This window comes from Falco naumanni, chromosome 10 (genome assembly GCF_017639655.2).
Source record: "Falco naumanni isolate bFalNau1 chromosome 10, bFalNau1.pat, whole genome shotgun sequence".
Taxonomy (NCBI): Eukaryota; Metazoa; Chordata; class Aves; order Falconiformes; family Falconidae; genus Falco; species Falco naumanni.
In genome coordinates, this window is record NC_054063.1 from 3,952,557 (window position 1) to 3,974,926 (window position 22,370).

At 41.2% G+C, this 22,370-nt stretch overlaps 1 protein-coding gene across 4 annotated transcripts in view; it reads right to left on the minus strand.

Annotated features, from left to right (window-relative positions):
• Positions 1-18,615, minus strand: part of LRRC56 (leucine rich repeat containing 56) — a 65,416-nt gene extending 46,801 nt beyond the window's left edge. Inside the window, exons 1-3 of one of the 4 annotated variants that reach the window (XM_040609479.1) lie at positions 18,323-18,615; positions 17,280-17,428; positions 6,219-6,383 (exon numbers count right to left, since the gene is read on the minus strand). In XM_040609479.1, coding sequence (XP_040465413.1) covers positions 6,219-6,383; positions 17,280-17,324 — 210 coding nt within the window. In that variant the 5' untranslated portion in view covers positions 17,325-17,428; positions 18,323-18,615. Of the gene's footprint in view, positions 1-3,724; positions 3,776-6,218; positions 6,384-17,279; positions 17,432-18,322 lie in introns of those variants that run through there. The other 3 variants (XM_040609478.1, XM_040609480.1, XM_040609481.1) reach the window with 3 other exon arrangements.
• Positions 18,616-22,370: the final 3,755 nt, after the last annotated feature.

Sequence of the window (22,370 nt, forward strand, 5' to 3'; positions counted from 1 at the left end):
TCAGCTATTTACAGCTGCTTAGCCTGAACATAGAGCAGGCAAAACCGAGGATCTCTTCTAGGCAAAGAGTTTGATATATCAGAGTTACTTTACATGGAAAAGATACCTTGAAAAATCCAACTATAATTTCAGGCTGACTGCTGATGTTCAGAGAGGATTCTGTTTGCCACTGCCTAGCAAGGTAGGTATTGGTTAGACAGAGGAGGAGGATGTTTTCTGAAGAATCAAACATCAAAATCTTTCTGGCATATGATGTCAAGAAGGTGGCTGGACAGCTTCATTCTAGGCAGCAAGAGTTATACTCCACCCTAAGTCTGTTTATTTGAAAGGATAAATTTCCATGGTAAATTACTGTACAATCCTTTGAAGAAGAATACATGGTAAGTAAAATAAAGATGGATGAGGTTCATTTTACATTTTTGCACCTCCCCCAAAATAGGAGTAAAACTATTTTCCATGAGATCATGCAGAAGCTATTGGTAAATAATTTGGCCAGTATTTTAAGGAGCAGTTCCATGATAGGTCACAAACTATTCCCATCATGCAAAATGTCTGGCCAACAGCTCACTGGAGAGTGTGCACTGGTTTGGAAAGCTTTTCCCCTGACTGACAAGAAGAGCCAATAAGTATTCTGTAAAACATTGCAAGTGAAAAATACTTCTGTGCTTGCAGAGCTTCCCAACTGGCAGAAGAGTCACCTGGGAATGACGCAAAATCCAGTTCAAGTCCCACTTGCAACTCTCTGTAAATTCCTTAATTGGCAAATAATATCTGTTCAATTAAAGCTGGTGTATACAACTGATTTCTTCTCTCTTTCCTAGATTTTTCACATACTCTTAAGAAAAGTAGATATGTTGCTGAAGAGCATGTTGCGTGCAGCTGTCAGAGAAGCACTTCCAGCTGTGCATTTATTTTGCTGATCCTGGTTAATTTGGCTAAGACAGGAATTCCTGAGTGGTGAGCTTATTTTCTTTTAATACTACACCTGTATGCAAATCCTAGATTCATGTCCATTCATGTGTTCATTGCATTTTGCAAGGATTTTATTTCAAATTACCAACTCAAGTATAATCTCTCCCTGCACAAAAAAAAATAATATAAAGCATGACAAAATATTTCTTCCAAGAAGAAAGTTATTAGAACATTAACAAAGTTTTAAGTGATTCTGTGTCAAGGGATTTTCAAAGAGAGGGAACATAACTTCCCTGTGGTCCCATGTACAATCTTCCTTTCAAAATGACTAAGTGCTGCAGATGCCCATAATTACAATATTTAGCTGTATTTCACTACTTGCTGCATGAACATACAAACACATTCTTCTCTCAGCTCAGATGAAGAGATTAGCCAGGCGTTCAATCTGTGATAAAGAGACATCTTTCTTGGCTTGCATGAGAAGTGTAGGTGAGGGCAATAATTATGACATTTAAGTGGTGGTGGACGCGTTAGTAAAGAGGTCTTTATTCCCGTGCCGAAGCCTCCAAGTCACACCGACAGATCTACACAGCCAGCCTAGCCCTGCCACCTCCGGTTCAGCTACCCGCTGACTTGTGCTGGGGATTCACAGTCCTGACACCTTGTTTTAAACCAGTATTAAGGGTCTGATGCTGCAAGTTGCTGGGAGTTTTCCCAACTATTGCAAGCTTCAAAGGGCACGTGGAGCACCAGAAATGACATTGGAGGTTTGCTGATCTCCCAGAAATAGCCTGTATTGTTTCTGTAGGAGCCCAGTTTTAACTGTGGACAAGACAGTAGATATTCTTAGATCAATTTTTGCTTTGAATTTGTTTTACGGATTTACTTTCCCTCACCTAGATATAAAAGAAGCCATACCCCAATATTAATTTTTTTCCTGTCTAGCAATCAGGTGCGTAGTAAGTAGCTACAGCCATTGCTCAGTGTTGTGTCACTGAACGTGCAAAACTCAAGACTGTAATCTGCCATTTGATGTCAGCTAAGCAGCTGTCACTGTATGCAAATGAAAATCTGGGTTTTTTTCATATAAAGGCATGCATATGTGCATGTATGCATATAAATAGAGTTTCCTGATGTGACAATTTGAGTGTAAAACATCAGATGTCTAAGCAGCAAGATGAACACTAATATAACAACTACAAGCCTTCACTGTAGTAAAGGCATTAGTGTTAGGATAACAACATATAAAAGGAAAGCTCCGAAACTAAACAAGGCTTTGTAATTTTTCTTCCCTGTTCACATTATTATGTTTACTGCTATCTGCTATCTTGAGCAATCTGATCTAACTTTGAAACAAGCTGTGCTTTGAGCAGAAGATTGAACTGGAAGACCTCCAGAGCTCCCTTCAAACTTTTTAATTATTATTTTAAAAATTATTATACAATCCTAATTAAGGATTCAGCAAATCCAAAATCAGTCATACTTTCATCTCCTAGACTCCACTTAATTTATCAAGATTTTGCATTTGCTTCCTTGATCTCCAGGGTTTTTTTTCCAAATCCATTTAGCTTAAAACTGAGAGGAAAACTTTCTGCAAAGGCAAAAAAAGGAAACGATTGAGTCATTTCAGCAAGAATCCAATCTGTTTTTCCAGGACCCTCTAGGATTTTCTTCTCCCCATGAGGATGCGTGCACACCATATGAAATACACCCTAACCTCCTGAGCAACAAAACTAAACACCATTTCCGAACACGTGTTCCTAAGTTTAGAAAACATGATTAATTGGAGCAGGATCAACAAATAGCAAAATAAGAATACTTCCTTTCTTCTTTACAAATCACACACAAACGTGATTCATTTTGATAATGTGACAATATCTGGAAGATCATTTGACCTTGTAAAATGAGTTCATTCTGAGAAGCGGAATGCTTTTTGTTGGAGTCAGGAAAAGATCCTTTGCAAACGATGGGGAGGGGATGGGGGTTAACAGAACAAAATAAAAATCTGATTCAAGACAAGTGGAGCTCTTAATTTCAGTTCCTTCACGCTTAATGAGAAACCTGTGCTACAGCCCTAAAAGTTAAAAATTAATTGTAATTTATTGCCCATTAATAGCCAGATTTGAGAACAAAGGGAGAACAGGGAATTTGCTCACCCTGGTATTCTGCAACATCAGACAACAACACATAAGCCCAACAGAAGTACAGGCAGAACAGGGAGCCTGAAATGTTAACAGGACAGGTACAAATGGAAAAGCAAGAATGCTCATTCATACAGTGTAAAGATCAAACAGTACATCAGAAAATTGACATTGATACTGGATTGACATTGATACTAGAAAGAGAACAACTAATGATACCAACCCTCGCATCAAAGGCTTCTGACCTGTAGCTCGGATGCAGAGTATTCAAATATAAAAGGGCATCACATGAGATCGCAGCAAGAGAGATGGCAGCAAGCAGAAACTACAGAAGATGTGATTAACGTAACAGGGATACAGAGTCACACAGGATTTTAAAGTGAATGTTATGCCAAAACAAGGCCACAGAAGAGCACAAATCCTGTAATGAGTGAGCATGAGATTTATGTGAGGTGAGGATCCGCTATGGAGAGGAACAGAAGAGACAAGGGACCAATGGTTTTGTAGGAGTTGTCTTAGGTGCTACAGGGTCCAAGCAGGCAAAAAGGAAAGGAAGGTGGGGCAGGATGGGGAGAAAGAGAATAAAAATCAGTTTAAGCCAAACTTCCCTCTCTTCAGGGGAAAACAACCCAGCAACCGGAAAAAAAAGTGAAGGAATACAAGTATCACACCTTTTAGGGAGTCCTTAATAACGAGGACTGCTAATGGAGACTGCCATCACCCTGGAAAAAGGAGAAAATGAGTGAGATGTGCAGGCAGAGATGCGGCCACAGGCTGCAATTCCAGGCACCCAGCCTTCGCAGGTCCTGCACAGCCAGACCTCCCAGCCCTCAGCCCAAACGGAACTGGCGCAAGGCAGAACACTGCAAAGGCAAGGAGTAAAGATGTGTGTATCTCTGAATGAAAACCTTCCTCAGGAACCTCCACCAGGTGTCCAGAAATCTCCCTACACAACACCGCAGAACTCAGGCCCATGTCCTTATTTGAATGTAAAATAATTTTACTTTAATGAGCATGTATTTTAAAAATATATTAGTTTCCATCTCAGAGCACTTCAGCAAACACAATCAATAACTCCTAAAATATTCACAACTAAAAGACAATCAAGAAGATATTGCAAGTGTATCGATTTAAGCAAAACAACCTTTCAGACCATTTGGTTATCAGTGGTATGTGGTTCCTTGAAAAAAAAAAAAAAAATGCATCTGAAAACTTGCTTCAGATTAAATGTTTGAACAGTGTCTCTATTTTTACATTTGCAGATCCAGAGGAAGTAAATTCATGGAAGCAGCAGTTTCCATTTGATCAACATAAAGGTCAAAGAATAGAAAAATTGGCTATGTTATTAAACCAAGCTATAAACATTACAAATGTTTCCTTAACAATGCCATGTCATTTTTCCTCTGAGCAGGAAGTGCCCCAGTGATGTCAACACAAATGTCGGGTTCTAGGGCCAGGAAATCACTGTGTCCAGAGAAATTAGTAGAAGAGTATGCACCCATTTAAAAGAAACTTTGAAATGGAATTTCTTACAAATATTAATATACACAACCTTAAAGAGGCAAGACTCCATTAAGTTCAAGAGGGTACATAAGAATAATAAAGGGGTTTTACCCATTTTAAAAAATAGCCTAGAGTTGTAGGAGATCTGTATTTAAATACAGATCTGTATTTAAAAGAATATTATAAAATAATGAACTGTAACTTCATGGGAAGTGGGTAACATTGCCTTACATACACTTTCCTGCTCACAGTTTACTGTGAACAAAAAGCAGCAGAGCTTCAGAAAGAGAAGAATTTCATGCCAATGAAAGAACTTCCTAAGGGTTTAATTCAGAGTTTATTGAAGTCAGAGGGCAGCTGTTTTGGTTACTCTAATGGGCTTTGGTTCACGCCCTGAGAAAACAGGCCAATCTGAGAGCTTCCCGTTGGATTTAGACAGGGTATTATAGGCCACAAACACATTAGACTGGTCAAATTCTACGCCAGATTTTAAAAAAAGACTAAGTTGTCAAAGGTTCACAAGAACCAAAAGAAAGTGAATGGCATAGATTGCAAGATCATGTATTGATTTTTCTCCAGAAAGCTTAAAATATACACTCTGCAAAAAGTGATTTTTGCATCTCCAGGTATTTCATAAACACTAAAAGGCTTAGCTGCTAAGGGAAGAGTAGTTCTGAGAATAACTTGCTGTCCAATCGACAGTGCACGGTTATAGCTAGGGAGCAGCGTAAACCTGCAGCTGGCACGTGCCCCCCGCAGCAGCCAGCGTCCCTGCGGTGCGGCGGATTCCAGACACCGCCACCCCCCCACACGCACTGGGGGCATCCGAACCACAGCCTTGGCCTCATCTGTCTTTCACTAATTTCTACCCAGCTCTGCAACACAAAGCTGCAGCTTCTCTCCTGAACTTCTACTTCTGCTCTCAGCTCTCCCCTTCTTTAGCAGGGATAAATGAGGTTATTTTCTCAGCTCCTACATATCCCAAAGGATTTCACCCTTAATTAGTCCTGAGCAAATCCAGCACAATATGTAACCAAGTATTCCTTCACGAATATTTTGTAAAGTGAATTCCTTCACAAAGACTTCAGCATGTTACTCTCTCTCAACGGGCTGCATGGCAAAATAATTTCCCCCAGTCAAAAAGGAACATGGCTTTCAAATGTGCTTTGCAATTTCATATACTTTGATATATATAGAAAGTACTTCTAGCACTGGCAGGATATTTTAATTGGCTTCTTAGCAGGACAGAGGATTTCACTAATTCAGAAAAAAGTTGTTCTTTTAAAGTTGCATTTCCAATCTCTAGAACAAGGTTAATGTAAAAAGCTTTTTCTAATGATAAGATTCGAGGTACTTCAGATGGCGTTAATGAGATCTGTTTAAATTATAATTATGCTACCTGTGCTTTTCTTCCTGCTGCTTCAAGAAACCTAGCAATAAAGACAGCAGCATTCATGCTGGGAATATTTTTTATATGAAACGAGGTGAAAGGAGGACAAACATTTGGTAAATTTCCATAAGACAGAATCTACTTTATGCAGAAGTCTAACTGTCAGATATGCAACAACCTGCAACCATCACAAAGGCACTTGGAAGGTTAAGTTAATACAGCTCTGTATATGCCAGTTTGTCTCTTCATTAAAAAGTTGGATGTCTACTCACCAGTTTCCTGGGGGAAAGGTATTCATCGATAAGTAGCTCTCCGTCATCTTTAATCAGCGGACTGGGATTTAGGTTGCCTCGCCAACTCAAATCAGTCACCCGGACTGCAGCTGAGGCCCGATGAGAAACTTTGCCAAGATTCCACTTCAGGTCCATCTCAATATGCTTTGAACAAAAGGATAACAAGCAGTCTGATTTTTTTCCCCCACCCTGTATTTACTATTTTCCCTTCAGCAAAATCTATTTTGACTCCCATTGCAAGTCAGCAAGCGCCTATGGTGATACAGGTTTCTTTACTCAGAAAAAACCCCAAAGCAATCATGCATCATGTAACATGTAATCTTCCTTTTCTTCACCCTCAAGAGCTATCCTAGTCGCACCGCTCATTCAGCTGTGAGTATAAGCTTTTACACAAACTATTATTTGCAGTTATACAAAAGGCCAGGCATACCACCTATAGCTCTGTACAAAAAAGGTAGCCAAGAACAAACAACTCCGGATACTAGTCCTTTCCAGTCTTCTTACTACTCCACTCACCCTTCTCCATATGGGCTTCCTACCTACCCATCCCCTCTTGAGAAATGTGAACCGTACTCAGCAAAACGCCGCCGAGCTCCAGGCTGCACGTGCCTGCACCAAGACATGTCGCTGCTGCTCTTTGGCGTTTTGAGCTCTGCCTGTAGGCGAGCACGGACAGCAGCAGTCTGTATTTGCTGCCCTAAATTAAACATACCCGCACTGCTACTGACTGCCCTCTGGGTCAGGCAGGCCATGGCTATCGACTTCTAGTTCTGAAGAGTCTCGGAGAAAATAAAATTAAAATACAATTCAAACAAAACTCTGTGTGCTTCAAGTGAGGAATGAAATCCAAAGTTTGAAGATGAAACACTTCAAAAGCGTTCATTCTTTAATCCCCAAAGCTATTCTTTTTACAGAAATATTAATAATTTATTTTGAAATATGAGAATAAGTGTACGTACACCCGTTAAGAGTCAAAAAGCAATCGGCTGTACCCGAACGGTACAAGCATTACTATGATTTATACAGCTATTTGCTACTACTTGGCAGCAAGGAAGTATCACAGCTGGAAACATTGCTGTAACAACAAAAGGCTAGACTAAAGAAAAGCCTCCTCACTCTGCTGAAGGGACACCTGCAGTTTTCCTCTGTTCTCCACTGCGAAGCAATACTTATTCTTGGTGCTGGAAAACTAATTAAACAATCAAGCTAATCATAACTGGCTGACAAGGCTTCAGTGGTGGCCAAGACCTGAGAATTACCACCTTCCTTCCTAAGGAAAACACAGGAGTGATTTCAGTTAGGAAACACAGAAGTTGTGACTGCTCAGCTAATCATCTCTGCTTGAGAGGACTAACCACTTAGTAGGTGAGAGAGGTTTACACCAAAGAGAACTCTTGCTGTGACGACTTGTGTCCAGTCAAGAGTCTTCATCTCTGCACTAGCAAAAAAAAATTCAAAATACTCAGTAGTCAGAAATATTAGCAGCCCTTATCTGAAGAAGAACAACTTAACAACCCACCAAACCCCTCCCTGCAGGATCTCCTAGCGTTAGAAAGACAGGAAGCAAACCCTCACTCTCCTGAGTGCTCCTTCCATGTGTTCATCAGGGGAGAGGCAACCCACAAGGAGCAAGAACTATTCTTCCCAGATCGCTACACATACCTGGCAAGCCCTCCTAGAGGAGAAGCTGAACTCTCAAATGTGCTACATCCAAGCCACGGCAATGTTCAATGCGTAAAAAAACATTCAAATACAAATTCTTCAGAGACACTTCTTTCAATGGTTCTTAATGGCTTATAAAAGAAACACCATGAAGTGAACTGAACAGTGACATTTGCAGCTTCTAACACCTCAGCGTGCCTATAGTTGTATAAGGACAAATTTCCTGTTTCTGCTCATTAAGAGGGAAAAGTGATCTCAAAAAACCTATTTGTCTTAGTTTTTGAAAGAAAAGAGAAATTTATGAAGTTTATCTTTTTCTTTTCCCAAAGAATTCTAGAATTTCTTAGATTTTTTCCCTCCTCTACTTTCTTTAGAGCAGGTCAGTATGACATAGTGCAGAGTTCCATCAGTTGTCCAAGGAAATTCAGAATCTTATGTGATACAAAGGTTTTCTGGTGTTGTCTATTTTCCTAAGAAACTATTATTTTGGTCAGCAAGTGACTCCAATTAGAATATTTGCCATATAAATGCTGGAATACTTCAACAGTTGCAAAAGATTTGTGTTGGATTGTGTGCAACTGCTTATGGTTCTTTTAATTCAGGTGAGGTTTGTTACTATCCAGAGATAATCCCATATGGAACCAAGTGGAATAATAGTCAGAAATCACTGATGTAACATGTGGGTGCAAAACATAATGAGTTAAAAACGTGTGTGTGTAGATTTGGGCTGTAAAGAGTTAATACTCTTGCATAAAACGTATTATTGTTCTCCTTTCTTCAGTCCATCACTATTACATTTCAGAACGTCCTCCAATCTTTGAAATATGTGTTGATACAGCACTTACTTAAGGTTTGACAGAGAGATCAATTTGTGGCTTAATATCTGAAGCAACACTTCCAATCCTATACTTCCCGCTATTGATCTGGTGCTTGTAATTATTGTAACATTGGATTAGTGAGGAGAAAAGTATTTTCATTACAAATTGTCCAGGATCAAATTGAGTTATTGTCAGCAAACAAAACTAATTCTTTTGACATGCCTCTATCACCTCAAAACTTTCTCCAGAGAAGAATCTTCTCCTGAACACAGATCAAAACAACATCCTCAAAATGAGAAATATAGCAAATATATAGAAAACACAGAAAAATCTCAGTGTGCAGGGTGGTGAGGTACCAATCTTACATAAAAATCCACAAACTTCCAATATCTCCAGCACTGTGCAAGAGTGAGCAGGGGGCCTGGCAAAACACTCATCCCCCTACAGATACAGGATCTTTTTCATTGCTCTTTTTCATCAGGTCCATCTGATTTTGAGACAGGTAAGATCACTCCAGTAAAGCCACCTCACCCACTCATTTAAAATGTTAAAAAGCAAGTGAGAAATCTATGGCTCTATCAGCTGCACAGAACAAGCAGCCGCTGACCCAAACTAGTGTTGGCCTCAGTGGGACAGTTTACAGGGACTGGAAAGACTTCATTGTCATTAAAGAGGTCTGAGAAGTCACGAACCTGAAGATTTACTCCACAGAGAAGATAGTCACATTGGCTATATGTTGGATCTATACGCTGAATGGTAAGGCAGATCACACCTGCAGCACTGTGGAACCAACAAGAACAGAAGCTAACTGCACCCAACAAAAACCTCCAATGAATTCAATGGCAGAGCAAAACAGTAACTGTAAAGTAGATTAAAGTGTCAGGGAAAGTGAAAATGGCTGAAAAAACTGGGGTCTTGCCCTGCGTATGAACATTAAGAATAAAAGAAATCAATGAATTGGTTTTTGCAGGATTTGCATCGTAGGTCTTGACTTGGCAGGCTCTGTATGTGGATAACTAGAGGCAGATAATCAGTAAGTGCAGGAGAAATCAATGACGAGAGCAGTGAGATGGAAGATCTTGAATTCTACAAACAGTTAATCTGCTGACCTTCCCCACTGCTGCCATGCTCCTTCCCAAAGCAAGCGTGATGATGGTAAGCTATTCAATTCACAGATATGCTGTGCAAGTTCATTAAAAACTGCATGACATTTTCAACATATATAAAGTAATAAAGCTAATAAAGATCTTTATTAAAATGAAATGGTCCTTGGAACAACATGTGATTTGAAATCCCTGCAGAATACTGTAATTTGCTAGAATGAAATTGGCAGAGAATAGTTATTTGATATTCTTAGGGTCTGACAAACTGGTAAAACTCCAAGATTTTATTTTCCTGCTATGAGATTTATCAAAGAGTCAATGACAGGATCGTGTATTCTTCATTAAATATATGTTAATATGCCTTTCAATACAGCAATTGCCAGAAATGCTTGACTCCATATTACTTTTGGCTTCTTAAGTCTGGGAAAGATCCTCTGAATTGTGTGACTAGGCATGATAATTTCTAATGCAGCCTTCAAGACATTGCCTAAAGAGCTTGTCCAAGCAATTTGGCTTTTTTCATTTTTAAATGGTAACCTACCAACAGTAATCAACCCAGATTTACTCTAGGAAAGACATATACCTCTATATATTAACATGCCATACAAAAAATAAAGCTCTAGTCCCTTAAGCCAGCTTCTCAGCCAGCATCCTCTCGTGCTCTGTGGCTACCCATGGCTTCAAAACGCTTCCCAGGACAGGGAGGAGTGCCATTTCAGGTAGGGTACCGCAATTCGTATACCCTTATCTTTATGCCACCAACCTAAAAATAGTCTAGAAAAAAACATCTGAGAATCATTGTGCTATCTATCCCTTCATGACAGGAAGCTTGCACTGCAGACTTTCATTTCTCTTGCCCTGCACAATGTAGTTTTTATTTGTTTAATCTAGAATCACAAATCATAGTAGTGCCCACACTGTTACCACTGACACAGAACGAAAACAAAGAATTCTGTGTTTGCTAAGGATTTGACAAAAGGTTTGGTTTGTAAGTCCCAAGGGAACTATGAGTGCCCTTTTAAGTGTAATTTTGTGCAAGTGCACTACAGATAACCTCTTCTGGAAAATAACTGTTTGGGCAGCTGGAAATTGCTATGATGTCATCATAAAACTACTGTTACAATAATCCACCCCTAATGGCTGAAACAGTTCCTGCTACATTTATGCAATATAAAGCACCCTGTAACATATCAGTCTATTTTAGCAGGTGCAACTTCTAAAAAGTTGAAAAAAAAAAAAAACATCTGACCTGATATTAATGTGAATCGCTCTTCTTTGTATATAACTAAATTATCTTGGTTTAATCTTCTGGGTTTGTTAAGCAGAAGGAGGTAGTGACTACTTCAGTAATGCTACTTTAACATTAAGGAATCACGTAGAGACTATAAAGACCATTCATAAATATTCCACTTGTGTGCCCCACTAAAGAAAAAAGCTTTTATGAGAACACTGAAATATCAAGATCTCAATATCCCACTTATTGTAATTAAAAATCCACTGACTTCAAGACATTGAACAACTCCAGCGCTTACAAAGATGGTTTTGTTTAACTGTTCAGCCAGTTTGAGGGCTTGGTTCAAGCACCCACATTTGCACATAAAGCAAGTGCACTGGTTTGCCTCATTGTTTACCTTCCTTATTTATGGTTTTACAGACTGTAAGGGTGCCTGACAGTCCTTTGGTATTACGTCTAAATCCTGCTCTACAGCTGCCATGACCATGGTAGGTAAGCCTCGGGTTCTATGTCCCACACAGTCCTCGGGGAAAGTTTTTGGGAGCTTCATGGACTTTTTGTATTAACCCCATGCACAGAATGGTGTTCAAACTGCCATCATCCAAAGCAGCAGCGATCCCAGAGAAGAAAACACATGCTACAAACTCAGAGTAGGTTTGAGCCAACACCCTTGAGATAAAAGGTGTTTCATATTCTTAAAAACATGGCAGTTAAGAAAAAAAAAAAAAAAGGGCAATGCATTTAAATGCCACCATTTCTCTTTTATATATCTACAAATTGTATGTACTAAAAAAGCAAGATATATAATACTTTCCCAGATCCTGCTGAGGATGTTGTAAGGTGATGAGAAATTTATCATCGTGTGTGCTAGAAATGCCTCTAAATTAAATCATTCTGGAGTTAGCTTGTCAAATGCTGTCCTCATAGCAGGATAAAAAGCAGATCACTCTCTATTATACGTGCTATTACATGTCAAAGAAACAATAAATCGAAGTCCAATCAACCGCTTTTGTTTCTTAGAGTCCTGTGGTGGGAGGGGATCAGTGGCATTCTCTGTCTGGCTACAAACATTTATTGATACTCCCTGCAACGCGAGTCTACAGACAGTGACTATGAATGAGTGTGGATTATCTCAATCCTTAGGTGACACTGCAAGATGCTACAGACTGACTTTTTTTTTTTTTAATATAGGTGAACTTCCTGCTGCAAGGAAACGTCTCAAAAGACTCTGCTGCTGTTTGTCCCCACTCCTCCCTACAACCAGCCTAAGAAAAGCTAAACAGGGGTTAGGATGTAGAGGTAAATGGTGAACAACAGGGGTTATGGAAAAACAGAGTTCCAAGGTGCCCACGACTTCATGGCCAGAAGGTTGCCAAATGATCTTATGATCATTTCAGTTAGCAGAGGAGGTAAAAGTCTCTCACTATTTTAACTTCAGCAAGGTAGCCAGGGATCAGGAAGCTGCATTTGGCACTTCAAGGTCATAGGTTTTTATACAACAGTGTCCAGATGTGAAATAAGTGAGAAACAAGGCTGCTCTATTTAAAATCCTCTTGTCCTTAGGTCAGGGTCCTGAAACGGATAGCTAACGCCAAGGTACACAGGAACCAGCGTATCTGCGCTTATCACACACACAGATCCTGCCTTAAATGTAGATGTCACTGGACCAGAAAATTGGGGAATATAATTAGTTTAGGCAATTCTAACATTACAGTTTCAGTTTTGTTAAAATAAAAAGTATGCAAATATAATGTTATTATTTCCAACTATTCCCAGGGTAGGGATATTAATCTAAATCACAGCATCAGCTTAATGAAGTCTTTTGTCAAGAAAAACTTAATGTCCTTCTTTTTTGGCCTTACCTACAATATCCTATTGTTATTTCAGAAGACAGACTGTACAGGTGAGTGCATTCTGCCAGGCTGAATTAAGATTTGATCTCATATTTAATACTCCACAAGTTATCTTAATATCTACTGGATATTCTGTTAATCTTCAAAGGACAATAGCCCAAACTATTTCTTCTAAAACATCATCTAGGTCATTCACTTACCTACCTTGCATTCAAAAGGTCCAATTCAGCAATTACTTAAATTGCAGATGCCGTTACTGGACATACCGAGGAAGGACATAAACAAAGCAAGGCTTTGCAGAGTCAGTATCTTTTTAAGATCAACACTTAGGAAAACAAGACAAGTTTTAGGGCACACAAACCCCTCTTCATGTCATGGGCACTCATCATTCATGCTCTCCAAGCTCAAAGAGGAAATTAACTCAGCACCATAGTTCCAGGTCCCAATCTTGAAAAGACTCGTTCACATGAACAACTTTGCGCAGCTTGAGTAGAGGGATGACCCAAGCACAAAGTTCATCACCTGGCTAACCCAAGATAAAAGCATCTGCCAGTATCATTTTAAGTATTAACAAAAGCATTCCCACCAGCCTCCCCCAAATGTGTATTCTTTCCTCACAACATCTCTGCAAGAGGTGGTCTACAACCAGCTTGAACACCTCTCTGCTCTTCACAAGCCATGTTACATAAAGTCCCATAGGTCAAGGCTCACACTGAAGTGAAAGTTGCCCAAGCTGTTTCTTAAGCTTCTGATTTGACTGAGAAGACTTGAAAATACAAATCCCAGCATACTATTTCCGAGCTGCTGAAGCTGGGCTGAAGAAAGGCAGCCCAAGTGCCCAAGACCAGCACTGCACATCCTACAACCACTCTGTATGCAAGTCTGAGTGTGTTAAAAGAAAAGTTACCTTCAGGAAGCTCTCCACTTATGATATATATTGAACATCTGGAACAATAAATGATACTGTCTCAGCACATAGCTTGCAAAATTATATATATTTATAAAATAAGCAGCAGCACGATGAAATTATATTTTAGGGGAAGTAAAAAAAAGAAAAAAAGTCATCAAGATTTGAGTGACTCAGGGCTAATTCATCACCCAAGCAATAATATCCCTGAGTTATTGCTGCTGGGTTCCCCCTTTGGACATATTCTGTTATCAGCGTACAGGTACTTTCTTACTGAATAAAGCTTTTGTAAGTAAATAATTTTTCAACTGATTTGCATAGATTATACCATACTCCAGTGGTGGCCACACCGAACAGAAGATTAATCTCAAACTTTTTGTAAGTGATGAGAGCCAAATAATAAGTTAATGTTCCATGTGGGCTCCAAGTTTCACCCACTTTTAATTATATACAAGGCAGTGTCAATTGTTGCAAAGATGGGACAATACAAAAAAAGCTCCCCCTCTCACTGTAAACTTAGTTTTGCTTTAGTGTCGCACTAATTATCCTTTCCCATTGCATATAAAACTTTCTCACCCTGCACAAATACTGCTTTTAACATAGCCTTGTCGCCTTTATCTGGGGTTTGAGACAAGGTGCTTTCACATCATTGACACCCTCTACCTCGTTATAAAGAAGCTGGATAAGTCACCTGTATACTGGTCTCTCTCCAGCATCTTCCCCAAAGTCTCCTGCATGCCAAAAGGTCTTGCAGGCTCTCTCCATTCATTAGGGCAATAATAGCACAGCCCAGCTCAGTTTTCTGAGGCACAAAAAGATGCAGTGTGTCCCTGCACAGGTGAGCACAGTCTCAGATCAAGCTTGTAACAGCGCTGCTCATTCAGTCTATTCTAGCCCATGGACTCAGGGCTAAGTGACAGACCAAAGCTGCAGAGAAGAAAAATTCCACATTTTTAGTCTTCAAAGCATTTTGTAGTATCCACCATATAGAAGCATTTCCAGATTCCAGCTAAGAAAAGGACAATAAAAACAGACTTTTTTTTCCCAGCTACTGATGCATTGCATTTATGAGCCCTTTGAAATCCAGACTTCTGTGCAGGCTGAAAATGCATCATATATGGCATTTCTGAATTTCAAAGTGCTCTGTTGTCCCTAAACAATTTTCAGTCGTTTTATTAGGTAATTAAGCTGATTGAAGCAAGAGATTCCATGGCCCGCAAAACCATTTGAAGAGGCATTTTCAAGGCTGGGATGTTTCCGATTTCCAATGTGTTGCTCACATGGGATACATTGAATAGTAAGAGATGACTTCTAGCTGAACTCACAGGAAAATACTGAACAGTGGAAGATGGCACGGCAGCTTATTTAGTAACACACACTCCCAAAATTTTAGCAAGGGCAGAAAACTGACAGTGAAAAGGACTTTGCAAAATCAATTTAGTCTGCTAATGAGGTTGCACTATAACTGTCCTGCTGGGTCAAGACAGATGCCCAGCTATCTACTGTAGTCAGAAACAGATGCTTAAGAAACAGTACCAGAAGCAGAGGTAGTCCAAAGCCATCCTTCCCCTACATACTGTTTTAATTTCCGGCAGTCAGCTGCTTAGTAACTTCCCGAGCAAAAAGGTGTGTTGCGTTCAACAGCTGGGGAGATGTATAGGGAAGTAATTATTTGTCAGGTGTCGTGACATGACAAATAGTCATCCAACGACAAAAGAAGCCCCAGGAATTTTATCAGGAAGCAGTTTTTAAAGATGAGAAAGTGTATTTTCACATCGTATTTGTTTAAATTGTGGAAGACACAAACATAGGTTGTTGTGGAGGCTAAAGTTATAGATGAGGTCAAAAGCACTTAGAATTATGGAAGACTCATCCATATGTCCGTGCCATTCATTAATCTATAGCTTTCTTTTCAATCATCTCCTTTTTCATCTCTTCTAGCTGAAAAGTCTCATTTATTTTGTCTGTTTTCTATTTCTCATCTTTGTCGTATTTCACAGAAACAATCTGAAGTCCTGCCATTTACCATCCAGGATGATCAGAACTGCACATAAAATTCAAGATACGGCCACAGAGCCGGTACATGAATTTAATCTGTTTTCAATTCCTCTTTTAACAGGTTTTAACACTGTCTCTTTTCACTAGCTGCAAGATGATATTTTCAGAGAACTATTGCAGTAGATTAATGCTATAGTAGCCCAAGTAGCCACAATTTACTTAAAGTCCATCATTTTATATACATTTCACTTCCCCGCACCCCCACCCCCCCATCACTTTGAACTTGGGTGGATACTCTATTGAAATAAAACAAAAACATACCCAAACACTACCTGTGCTAGCAGTAACAAAAAAAACCCCACAAAACAAAACATAAAAACCAACCAACTGAGAGAAACCGAGAGGTAGTATTAGAACTCTAAAAAATTAACTCAAGATGCAAAAAATATAAAAGAAACAGCCAACGTTACGGGATACTTAAAATATTGCTTCCTGATGTCAGATGCTATAATCAAAGGAATGAATACTTTCTGAAATCTTATTTTTTAAAATATTAGATAATGCTTCTTTGAACTGGCCAGGGTCCACAATCTTTTCTTTTTAACACAGTTACACTAGCCTTGATTACATCTGCCATGGCAAAGCTGGTCTTCTGATTTGTATTACAAGTACTTGTGGCCTTACTGATATAAAAAAGGTTTTATTCCCAACTGTCTTCCAAGCCAACACAGGAATCTACAGAAGGTATAAAAACACTAAGCATTTTCCTAGCAAATTAAAATTATACAGACATACCTAAAATAATTTCTGTGAAAAGTTCATGAATTTTCCGATTTAAAAAAATAACCTCTTCGTAATTCCTCCTGAATAAATATTAAGCCACTCCCATTACTGACAAATGTAGCAATCCCAGATTTATGGTCTATTACAAAATGTTACTATTGTGCAAGCATCAAATTTTATACTACTTCAAACTTAGAGAATATATGTGGTTTTTTTAACTACATCCCCTAAGGAGCTTCAGTTAGATGAGCACATGCATCCTCATAAATAATAATATCACTCCAGCCCAGTGCTAAACTCACATCTGGTCTCACATTGAATCCAAATCCTGCTTTTATATCTCTTCCACCGACAGCAGCATATGATTAAACTAACAAATTAAACTGTCCATAGGTAGATGTACCCACACATCAATCTCTTGAGAGGTCAGATCTACAGGAGCGTAGTAATTCTCAATATTAATGCCAAAGACCAGAAAATAAAATCCTAGCACATCACCACCCCCAAAACCTGTTAATTACAGCAACTCTGAGATCTGACATGCCCAAACACTTAAATTTAAAACCAAGTTCTTCTTGGTAAATTCAAAAATAACACAAAGCAGAGAAATAAAATCAAATTGGAGAAGAAAAAAAGAAGTTCTGAACATTTTCAGTCATTTGTACATTTGAAATTATTTTACCTTTTCTTCCAATGCCACTACTGTTCTGTGTCTTTTGTTTCCCATTCCTCTGCTACAGGGATTTTCATTTACTAATCACAGCGTTCATCTCTGTTTATCTTGAATGACACAGTTGCTCACAGTGCAATTCCTTATGACTGCTCCGTATCCTGCTAAAACAACAGTTAAGAACACAATCTTCAAGAGAAATCAAACCAAGCCCCAAACAAACGCAGACTCTGAGCATTCCGCAACTGATAATGAAAGAGTACTTTATCCACTGTAGCAGCAGAAGTCCACGTTCAATTGGTCTTCAAAGTGTAACAGGACACAAGGTGGTACAGCCTTGAAGAGCTTAATGAAAGTGTAACTGAAAACAGTTTCCCAAGAGGATCATGAGAAGGTGAAGGATTTGATACAGAAGAATCTACATATTTGTAAAAAAAAAATAGTTATTTAATAAACAATTATTTACTCAAAGAACAGTCATTTCCTTGGCTGTAGGAGTAAGTTGAACCTGCTAGAGAAAACCCCTCCCCCAGGCTAGCACGGGGTAAAAGGCTGAAGTCAACATTTAATACACTTTTACTGGATTACTCATCAGAAAATTTTGCCTCGTGAAAGCAGTCAGAATAGAAAATAACAGGTAAGCAGGGACGTTTATGTCAGGAAACAATGACTAAAAGATGGGTGCAGAGCCAGGAGAGCACAGGCCTCACAGACAGGCCAAAGAGAGAGCCTTAGATAACCAATTAGCTAATTACTGTCTGCTAAAAACTATGGGCGAGTACCACGAACCTCCAGCTGGTAGTGGGTTCACCCCCTGACTACAGAGGGGCTGGAAGCAGGATGGGGACTGTAGCCGAGCCCTTCCCCTGGGCCACCGGGGCCCCCCAGCCTGGCCTCAGCAAGTCACTCCTGTCACCGCAGCAGCTGAGGGGCCACCACAGCAGAGCCACACGCCCCGGTGGCACACCTTGGGCTGCTCCCACAGCTTGCAAGCGCCCAGGAACACGCAGTCAGAGCTCTACCAAAGCATAACCCAAACACGCTGTTAAACCTACCAGATGCACTGTCAACACCGACACAAACAGGGGCCTTCAGGCACTTCCCACCTCCGCGCAGGACAGTGGTATGAGCCTGGGGGCCTTCAGGGCCTGAGCGGCACCGGGCAGGCGGGATGCGCCGCGGAGGCCTTTCTTAGGGGCCCTTAAGCAGGCGTGTGGAAACACGGGACGAGGAAGGGGAAACCATCCCTCCGGCCCGCCGCACGCACCGAGCCACCCCCGGACCCCCTCCCCTCTCGCCCGCGGACGAGAAGCTGGGCCTGGGCCTGGGGCCGGGGCTGCGCGGCCACCGCCGGTCGCCCAGCAACCGCCGCCGCTCGCGGCCTCAGCACCTGACCAGGCCCCCGAGGCCACGCCCCCGCGGCCCGAGGCCACGCCCCCGCGGCCCCCACAGCTCAGTGCGGCGCCCGGCTGCCTGGGGCGAATGGAGAGAGGGGCGTCTGCCGAGGCAGGAGGGGATCCCGGCGGGAGGGAGCGGAGGGGGATGCTTGTGGGGGGAGGAGGGGAAGCGCAGGAGCAGAGCGGGGGAGGGCAGAGGTGGGCACAGCACTAGGGATGGGGCGGGAGAGGCAGCAGGACCCCTGCGGGGCGTGGGTTGCAGGGGACCACATGGCTGAAGGTGCTGGGGTGTGGTAGGAGGGAGGTGGGGGCACCTCTGTTCCCAGCAGCACGTGAAGAATGTTTGCTGCAGGCCGAGGGGGCACTAACGCCACGCACGAAGGTGACACCCCGTGCCTGCGGGCAGCCGGGTGTGGGGAGCAGCCGCTCCATCAGCTCCAGTGGTGGGGACCAAAAAATACAACTGGTGATACCTAACAAGGCTGGTTTCCCCAAATCATTTTGCATTTAAAAAAAGAAAAACCCAAACAGACTAAAAGACCAAATTTCCTGACCAGAGCGGTCAAAAGATTAGATGTGGCAGAATTAAGTTTGTCATAACCTGGATCCAACGGATGTGGGTCAACTTTTGTTGGTGATGCGATGAAACATCTCCATCGGTGCAAAGGTGTAACTGAGGTGCAGCCTGGTGAGCAGCAATGCGCTGTTCTTTCACCGTTCAACATCCCCTGTCAGAGATAGCCATGGCACTGTTGTGTTCCTGTCTCACTAGTCAGCCCCAATATGAATAAAATACTAATTGGTGTGTGTGTGTATAATTACGGAACATCAGAAAACGAGTGCCATCAGTGCCCAGGGCACATGCAGGGCACAGCCACGTTAGTGTATGGGATTAACTTCCAGAGTTTAGCGAGTTACCGTGCATCTGCAGAGCCATCTTAACTGACCACTTTAACAGCCCTTCCACTCTCTAAATGAAACCTGTTTGCTTTCCCTTAATATGATTTATTTTAAAAAGCAAAGGAGGAAAGCAAAATGCAGTCAGTTTTCACAGCTCCACTGAGAGGCAGTAATTCATTAAATCAGGTAATCCAATCACCCAGACTCATCTGTCCATAAATTAAATTTGCCTCTTTGAACACACACATTACCTGATCTTTTAGACTCATCACAATGTATTTATCCAGAACATTGCTCTTACCGTTCTCACTCTCACTTGAGAAGAATCCACATTTCCACACTTTAGAACAGATTCAGAAATCCAGCACCTAGGAAAATGTGATTGCACCTTCAGTGGTCCCACGCAAAAAGCCTGGTTTTTCAGGGATTTACCTTTCAGGATGGTACCCAGCATTTTCCTGGGAGCAGCCCTCGGGACTCTTTTTCTTGGGGGAGGAAGGCAGGAGGTCTGGAGGGAAGGCAGAGTCCTGCTTGCCAAGTAGAAGGGGTTGGGGTTTGCATACGCTGCTTGCAGGCGCTCCCTGCTCCCAGCTCCAATGCGCCGTACCTTCGGGAGGATGCTGGAGAGCAGCAGCTGCTGCTGAGTCCCATCAGCGTTTCCTCTGCAACAACATTAAATTTACCCTCGGGTTTGGAAAACACTCTCTTAGAGCACAGTTCAGGAAATGTGTTGACTCCCCTCTTGCAGGGTCTGACAGTCAATTAACATCAGAGAAAATCACCAGGGGCCTGATTTTCCAAGGTGATGAGTGCACTCAGCTCCACCTGGTGTCATTGCAGTCCAGCTGCCCAGCTTCATGGGAAGGAAGGCAATGGGCCTTGACGTGCTCCAGGAAGGTAGCGTGGTTCAGTGAAAACAACACTGAATCAAGCACCTGCCCCTTGAATTTTATTCCCAGCTCTGCCATTTACCTTCCAGGTAACTAGCTGAAGTCACCTTGACTCAGTTTCCCCCGCAACTCTCCTTGGAACAACCTTCCCCAAGGTTATCTATGGAATAAGCGTACTGCGTATGCACATACCTGCAGGGTAGTTTACTTCTTTTCCTTCTTTTGCTGGAAATAATCTTGTTACAGCCAGCCCAGCCTGAACTATTTGAAACCAATCAAAGAAGAAATGCATCTTTCCATCATTAAGCAAGAGAAAAATCTGGCACAATTTCAGGGTAGATACAGGAGCTTTATGTCTGCCCTATTCAGAGTTACTGTAATTGTGCTGGCACCATTCCCAGAGCTGAGCTGAGGTCAGTGAGAAACCTGTAAAGTAATAACTGTGGAGATGATGTGATCTCTATCCAGGAATCATGATGTCGTGCATTCATGAAGCTTTGTAGGAGAGAAGAGTTACGTTTCGGTTTTTGCCAAGAAACGTTTAAAATTTTTAAACCTTAATAGTCACAATTACAATACCCTGAACCTGTTTGGAGGTGTTAGACCTGATTCTAATCTCACCATCATAGGAACTCCATGAAACAGGTTAGTCTGGATTAATTATATTGGTGCTACCCAAATGAACAAGAATCAGGTGAAACTTTCTCTGAAAACCGAGCCTAGACGGACACGCTTCTCCTTCGGGCTCTTACCTTACAGAGATTTGTCTGTCCTCCTGGTTTTCATCCAGTCACAAGCAACATCCAATCATCCCAGTCATTAATTAATATTACTGATTAACAGCTAATTGCTGTTGACACTTTATTCATATTTAATATTAACATTTGCCACAGTATTAACATGTAGGAATTCCATTGTACTGGAACCTAAAACCACAGGGGCTTTCTAGCCAGAGGAACCAGATTTCTGCTATTGCAGGCCACCACACCAGAGTCATTTAGATAACTGTCACCCTCTTCCTCCTCCTCCTGAAAGATCGGACCAAAGCCTCACTCTGAAGATTACAGACCTCCTAATTTATGGGCTAAAATTATTTATTGCCAAGTTATACCTACTTGTTCTTTCGCCAAATTATTTTTCAGCTTAAAATAACACTTCCCCTATGATGTTTGCATTCCTGATGTATTTATAGGGCTCGCTGTCATCTCCTCTTGACATTTATTTTGCTAAGTCATACAAGCCAAGCTCAAAATCTCCTGTCATTAAAGACAGGCTCGCAATTCTTTTTATCATCATGTTTTTTCTTTTCCAGCTTTCCTTTCTTGAAGATGGGTGACCAGAACAGTATAATTTACTCCAGATGTGTCGCGCAGTGGAATAAATACTCTCCTTTCTGTACTGTGAATGGCTGGTATATCCTGGAGTCACATTATCAAGGCCATACAAATTGGTCCTCTCTTTCTTTGTCCTCCCTGGTTGGAAAGGCAAGTGGAATGGAAATCCCCACTGTAGTAAAAGGTTTTGTAACTACGTGGCCCTGCACTCCTGTACCACTACATTTTATTCTAGTCTTACCGCCCCACCCCCTTCTTACCATCTTCCTCTGATGATACACCTTAATCATTAGCAAATGTCATCAGCATGCTTCAGGCTTTTCCAAACGGCACTAACAGAAATTAAAATGAGTATTTTCCAGAAAAGCCTTCACTTCAAGCTGTCTTTCAGCCTGGTATTTCCCCTTGCAGCATGATCTCTTGTCCCCATTAGCCAGCCCTGTATCACCTCTCTGTTGTGTGAGAATCCCTTTTCCAGCAGAACTATCCATTTCCTTTAGGACACGGTAATGAAGGTTGTCCTAAAGTCCCAAATAGTAGTATTTTTTTCATCTAGATCAGTCCCTCTTACCAGAGTTTGGT